At 33.4% G+C, this 6,857-nt stretch overlaps 1 protein-coding gene across 1 annotated transcript in view; it reads left to right on the plus strand.

Annotated features, from left to right (window-relative positions):
* Nucleotides 1-5,250, plus strand: part of PRKX (protein kinase cAMP-dependent X-linked catalytic subunit) — a gene marked incomplete at its 5' end in the record, with an annotated part of 52,335 nt that extends 47,085 nt beyond the window's left edge. The window contains 3 exons of the mRNA XM_084226492.1: nt 1,648-1,725; nt 4,536-4,684; nt 5,087-5,250. Coding sequence (XP_084082618.1) covers nt 1,648-1,725; nt 4,536-4,661 — 204 coding nt within the window. The 3' untranslated portion in view covers nt 4,662-4,684; nt 5,087-5,250. The remainder of the gene's footprint in view (nt 1-1,647; nt 1,726-4,535; nt 4,685-5,086) is intronic.
* Between the last annotated feature and the right edge of the window lie 1,607 nt (nt 5,251-6,857).

Below are 6,857 nucleotides of genomic sequence, written 5' to 3' on the forward strand. Positions count from 1 at the left end.
GTAGTACTGTGGTACCTGGTCATTGTCTTGGTGGGGCTGATTAAGCACAGTCAAATACTCTTCCACCAGGAAGAATTATTTACCCTGATCCAAACAGATTTATGAAGACAGTAGATACTGAAATTAGCTTGTATAATCTTTCTTTTTGGAGGCATCTAAAATTTTTATTTCTCTGGGGAAGGGATGTTAGAGGTTTGCTTTTTTGGCCCAAAGCACACTGAATGGTAAACATAGGTAAAGATGGTAAAAGGTGTGCAATCATCCAGGGTTTTCTTAACATATTAATATAAATATAAATGCTTTTACCAGCTGTCCAGTGTTTTCTTTTAGAGCCTTTTTATGGCACAAAGTTAGACTGGTAAGAAAAAACAGGAAGTAATGTTTTTTCTTATCCTTCAGAATCCTTTGTAGTCTTTTTCAGGAGGATTTCTTAATCTGAAAATTTTTAAACTCATTTACCAGTGAAAACTTTTATATCTTTTTGAAGGAAAACAAGAACAAAAGCAAATCTTGATTTGTTCAAACATGGGCTTTGGTATACGTGTTTGTCTAGGTTTTGTGTTGTTTCTGGGGATATTTTTAGTCCATGGTTGCTTAGGTTTGTTTTGGGGTTTTCCCTACAATTGACTAAAATTCTTAAATCAAAAACAGTTCTAATTAAGAGCAGATTTTGGGGTGGGAGCACTAGGTCAGACTTGTGTCTGATCCTTTTCCATGGTGATAATTATTTTAAAAATATGTAAATCCCACAAAACATTTTCTGTTGAAACATTCAGTCAGATCTGCTTTTGAAGGAACTACGTGATACTGCTCTCCTTGATGCCTCATTGGCTATGAGCATGGATAGTTCCACTCCACATAAATCTGAAAAAAACAATGTGTGATAATGCTTGGTTTTGTAGAGCTGTACATGCTATAGTCTTGAGTGCTGTGCTTTGATCGGGCTTGAGACAGAGAACCAGCTGTTTTTTCCCCAGTGGTAAATGCCTAGAGAACAAGTCTGTGCTTGAAACAAGCTTAATTGTGAAAAAAAAGAGACATTTTTGTTTCTTATGTACATAAATAAAACAGGCACCCCAGAGAGAATAATCATTACAAGGCAAATGCACCTTTAGCTGTATATCTAAAATGAAAACAAATGTTTTAATGTATTTACTTTTGTAACAGTACTGAGAACGTCTTGCTGTCAGCATTAAATGTCTGTAATATTTTAAAAAACTATGCACTTCCCAGACATTATTTTTATTTAAAGCACCATCAGCCCTCTGTTATTTTTTTATAGTGCAAGAATTAGAAAGTATATCTGAATAAAAGGCATTCTCTAAAATGTTGGTGAAAGCAAAAGTAAATAGGACTGTAATGAATGCTTTTGTGGGTACTTTAAAGCTGTTCTTGATCTCTGTTGTGTCAGAAGAATGATAAAAAAAGCCCACAGAAACCCCAAATCAAAATTACTTGGGTTTTATTGCTGGAACTCAGGATTTACTAGGAAATTAACACTATTAATTTATCCTTTAGAATCTTTTAATGATTGTCACCTGAAAGAAAGAAAAAGGATGGACCTGATATCCCAGTCCTTGTAATAAAATACCTGGTTTGGCATACTTGTAGCTTGAAAAATAGTAATTTTGATTTCTGTCCCTAAAGAATGGAGCAGATGATGTGAAGAGACATCGATGGTTCAGGTCCATAGACTGGGATGCTGTACCTCAAAGGAGACTAAAGGTACATTCTGCAAATACTGTATAGGACATCACAAGGAGAAATCATTGTTCATTTAAGCTGATCTGTTGAAGGTTTGTTGGCTGTTGCATCTGTGTGTTTGTGTGTGTATAACCACATGTCTATATGCACACTTAGTAATTGAATGCATATTTGCCTTTTTGCAATGTGGATTTAATTGTATTAATGTCTATTTGCATTTTTGTCTATAAACGAACTGTCTAAAAAAAATCCTTGCTTTAGTTTGCTGAAGATGATTTGTTAATACACAATTTAGTTTTCGGATTCAGGGTTTTGTAAGTGATTACTTGTTGTGTTTTTTTATTTGGGAACATGGACGGATTGCTAATTTGTTGGTTTGTTTTTGGTTTTAGTTTTTTTTTCCTTGTCCTTATGTATATGGAAGTACTTTATTCTGGGCTTTAAATTTTTGTGCAGGGTTCAATTCAGGTAAATGTTTTAATAAAATGTAAAGCACATGGGCGTAGGAGGAATAGGGAAGGTGAAAGAGAAGGATTTATGAAGGTAATTCCAACAGACCTTTTTATAGCACTGAATTCTGGTACTGTATGATGGCAGATGTTTGCAAAAGTTATCAACTCTACAAAATGTTTTTTAAAGCCCTTTGGAAGTAAAACTGCCTTCTTTCTTTCCTTCCTCAGAGTTCTAACTTGTACAAATCCTTACATCAGTAGTTTTCTGTAGCAGAGGTTATCACATGCAGTCAATCATATACCAATTAAACATTTGTTTTTCTTTTCTTTGGATTAGTTTCTTGCACTTAAATTCCAGGTAGATATCTTGAGCTCTTGGAAAAAAAATAAATTAAAATGTTCTTGATGTATTCTTGTAAACAATATCTAATACAAAGCTGTAGATTACTTTTCTCTTTAAGAAAAATAAGTTTACAGGGTTTTAAATGTGTGGGGTCTTTTTTATTTTTAATCATTACTGCAACCAGTTTTGTTTTTTTTTTTATGCATATGCATTGTGAGGAAGTCACATTTTTCTAGGTATTTACTATAAATTCTGTTTACTGAAACCCACAAAGAACACAAACTAGATGATAGGCTATTTAATAATATAGAAACTCTGATGTTCATGACGACCAAAGCAATAAAAAACAAATAGTTTAAAAATTATTGTTAGATGTACAATCAAATGTCTCAGGTCCAAACATCCTTTGTGTGGAATTTTTATTTTAAAAATTAATCAAAAAAGAATCACCATAGCGTTCAGATTATTATGAATACAAAACTTTTCTTAATATTTGATGGTAGAAGATGAGGTGGTACTTAATTAAACTTCAGAGTAGGGATGTGAAGAATTTTACTTGGTTTTTTATAGAGGCACCTGTATTCTTCAGAATTTGTTTTCATGATTTCATACTGACGAAGAGATTGAAAATATGAAATAATGCGCACAATGCTCCATTTTCCCGGTAAAAGTGTGAATTTGCCTATTATATAAATTATGCATTGATTCATGATCCAAATTAGGTTTTAAAATCAATGTCATATAAACAATAGCTATGGCTGAAAGGGAGAAAGTTGTTTCATTAATCATCCTTTCTCTCTTGTTTTTTTCTTTTTGTGTCACTTCACAAAACTGGTTTTTTCCCACCCAAATGCTTACAGGGAGGAGGGATACCAGGCGCTGCCCACAGTGGGGCAGACATTTCTCAGGGGCAGAGCAAATTCTGCACATTTTCCTCAGCATCTGGGCAGTATTACTGTGACTGCCAGACACAAAATTAGGACTCTGCTTTTGACTGAAGGTTAGAAGTGCTATCATACAGGGACCTGTCCTTCCCATTGAAAACCTACTGATGATGACATCATTTTGAAAAGCCCAAAAGATCAGCTAAGATCTCATGAGCTAGTGGAAGCCAGACTTTTATCTTTATGAGGATATGCAGAATAGCATTTTGATAGTTTTGTCTGTGGTATAACTTTGAGCCAGTTCAGTGATCATCCATAAGGTTTTCTCATTCTAAAGTGTTCTGTTGGATTAAACATGTTAAGCTCTCAGTTGCTGAGAAGAGGATAGAGAGATTAATGTCCCTTAAGAGATGATAAGGGGGTTCCCCTTCATTTATACCTGCAATTAATGAAATGTTCCTGAAGGGATCATTATCTCATAGTTTATGGCCAGAAGCACAGAGCATTCTCAGTGTTAGATTTCAGACAAGTTAAAACTACAGGTACTGTGAAGCTGATGAGCAATACTAGAAATTGAAAGGATCCTCTGTGAAAACAAACAAAAACTGATACTTTTCTTGGCACCTTCAAGTTTCATAAAAACAGTCTGTTTGAATTAAGATGTTTTATAACCATCCTTTTGAAATGAGTTATGGTGAAGCAATTTCTTTACCTGCTTGAATTTATTGCTAGGTTAGGAAAAATCACAGTTGGTAGACAGAAGTTAGTAATTTCAACCTTTTTAAAAGCAATCAATCTATTTGAAAGCAGTGAAGAGGAGGCTTTTTTTTTTCCTTCAATATGGTAGCAGTTTCCCATGCTGCTGTGAAGATTCTTAGTTGAAAAGCTAGTGCTCAATAAAATAGGTATCTATATAAAGTGTATTAATTATCTAAGTGTCTTTAATCACATTATTTAAGTGTAAAATTGATGAAAAGTAGGAATGTGTATGTGTTGCTGCAAGCTTCTCTCTCTCATGCCGTTCCTTATTAGGTAAGAGGTGAACTGTAAATCTGTACTCCATTTGTTTAATAGATCTTTTATAGAATGGTATGATGGAGAGGAGTTCATTGAGGAAACTACTGACATTTTTGTTGTGCTTCTTCTGACTAGCCTCCCATAGTGCCCAAAGTATCCAATGATGGGGATACTTCCAATTTTGAAGCTTATCCTGAAGATGACTGGAACAAGACACCTCCGGTACCTCCTAAAGATCTAGAAATTTTCAAGAACTTCTGAGTGTAACATCTACACTCAACAAGGTATGTCCAAATGTCAAGAGTGTCCTTGAAAACATTGCAGACCTGTGAGTGAGAACCATATGCAGAAATTTTATTTTCTGATTTATAATGGGTTGAAGTAATGAAAATCACCTCACAGGATTTGGTTTCCTACATTCATGAAGGTTTATTTGCATATTTAAGTCCTTTTGTCCTTAAATTTTTTTGAAATAGAAAAGAAATACCTAGATTGATTTGGCAGATACAGAAGTGTGATAGTTCTTAACTGTAAGGTTTTACTACTAAGAATGCAGACTCTAGAGGAGTAAGATTGTCAGATTAATTCTGTATCCTGGATAGTCTGTCTAAATGTGGTAGGTTAATACTTGTTACTGAGTTCAAATAGTCCACCTTGAGTTTTGTGTTCTTTTTTTTTTGTCTTAGAAACTGGAAGGAAATTGAAGTGCTAAGAGCAAGTCTGAAGAATGATGGAGTTCAGATATAAAGGAAGATTTTCTTTGTGGCTAAGAATGATACTGCATTCACATATGTGTATTAGTAAATGTCAAAAAAGATGGAGGCAGGCAGGAATAATTTTTTGCTGTAAACGTTTGACTTGAGTTTATTAAATTGTAATAATGATAGTCTGCTCTGAAGTAGACTAACTAAAATGATATTTTGGGATTATTTTTTTTAACTTATGGTTGAATTAAGTTTCCTGCAATTCCCAGATCCTTTTTGCATAGTTAACTCATAGACTTAATTTTATAAGTTTATACTAGAGTTGTGTAATTAAAAGCACAAATTAGTATATATGTATATAATGGATACAGTACAACTAAAGCACAGGAATTGTGCAAAGATGTAAATTTTTGTACTTTGCAGAGTCTATGATTTTTATTTTTCAAATAATGTTTTTCAAGAAGTTCTTTAGGAATAAAAGTCTTAAAAAAGGATAAATGAGTTTTTCATCATCTTATATACATTTTATAATTCTTTGTAAAAAACAGAAATAATTACGTTTTAAAAAAGATTTGTACCTAAAATTTCCAATGCCTCACACTTACAACCACAGTACTTGAAAGCAGAAAGACCAGGGCATGTTTTATTGTTGTTCAAGATGTATCTTAATGGCTAATTTATGAAGTTCTGTTAAAATTATGTCTTTTTGAAAACCAAATTTTGAGTGATTATATACTGTTTGAAATGAGATTCCTCACATGAAAACTCACTGTAAACATGCAAGTCAGTCTATCCTGATAAAAGGGCTTTAACTGGCTCTGACAGGAGTTGTTCCCTCACAAGCTTGTTGTCCTCTTCAAATGTAAAGCATGAGCCATAACAGATCTTTTTCATTAGTGAAATAGCTGTTGTTGAATGCTGAATTCTGAATCCCTCAGAATATCAGAGGGAAGACTGAATATATAGTACAGCCTTATTTTTCTGCTCCTCCTTTTTTGAAAATGTCCTAGTCCCTGCTGCCAGCAATTTCATGTGTACAGAGTTCAAACCTTAGATGCACAGAGTCTTTTTTTTCATCCTGTGTTAACATCTTTCTAGCAGCTTGAGCACACTTTTTTGGAAGTATTTGCAATATTGCTTAATTGTAAGTAGCACTAAATATCACTATGTGCATAAGTATGTATCTTTATATATGAATGCACAGAAACATGAAGGTAGATTGAATACTAGGCAGAATCTCTTTTGTTAGGGGCTTTTTTCATGTTACATATTGTGATACTTGTCTTAATATAAGGGAGTTGATTTTGAAGTGCTTCAATTACAAAAAACACAATGACATTTTTTTAGGATGTTGTTGGTTTAGATAACTTCTAGTGAAGTTACCATATTTAGACCCTTTTTTTTTTCCTCAGAACATATCAGCTCGCTGGAATTCTGCTACTATGACTTATAGCTCTACATAATACTGTTTAATTACATCATACAGACAGTTTTTCCCAAAAAATAACTCTCCACATTTTTGATCTGAAAGTGATAAGAAATGTAGGCCCAAGATCTGTTTTTCTAAACTAAATCCTGTAACTGCTACTGAAATTAACATACTTAGGATTTTATGGCAGATCTGTTACTGTAGTCTCCTTGTGGAAAAGCAATCTCAATTTTTTTGGTTTAAATAGTACTATTTAAACAAAAAGCACTCTAGAGTAATAAACTATAGAAGTGCTGTTGAGAACCTGTAACTTCTAGGATATTA

The sequence above is a fragment of the Fringilla coelebs genome, assembly GCF_963513975.1.
Source record: "Fringilla coelebs genome assembly, chromosome: 2".
Classification (NCBI taxonomy): Eukaryota; Metazoa; Chordata; class Aves; order Passeriformes; family Fringillidae; genus Fringilla; species Fringilla coelebs.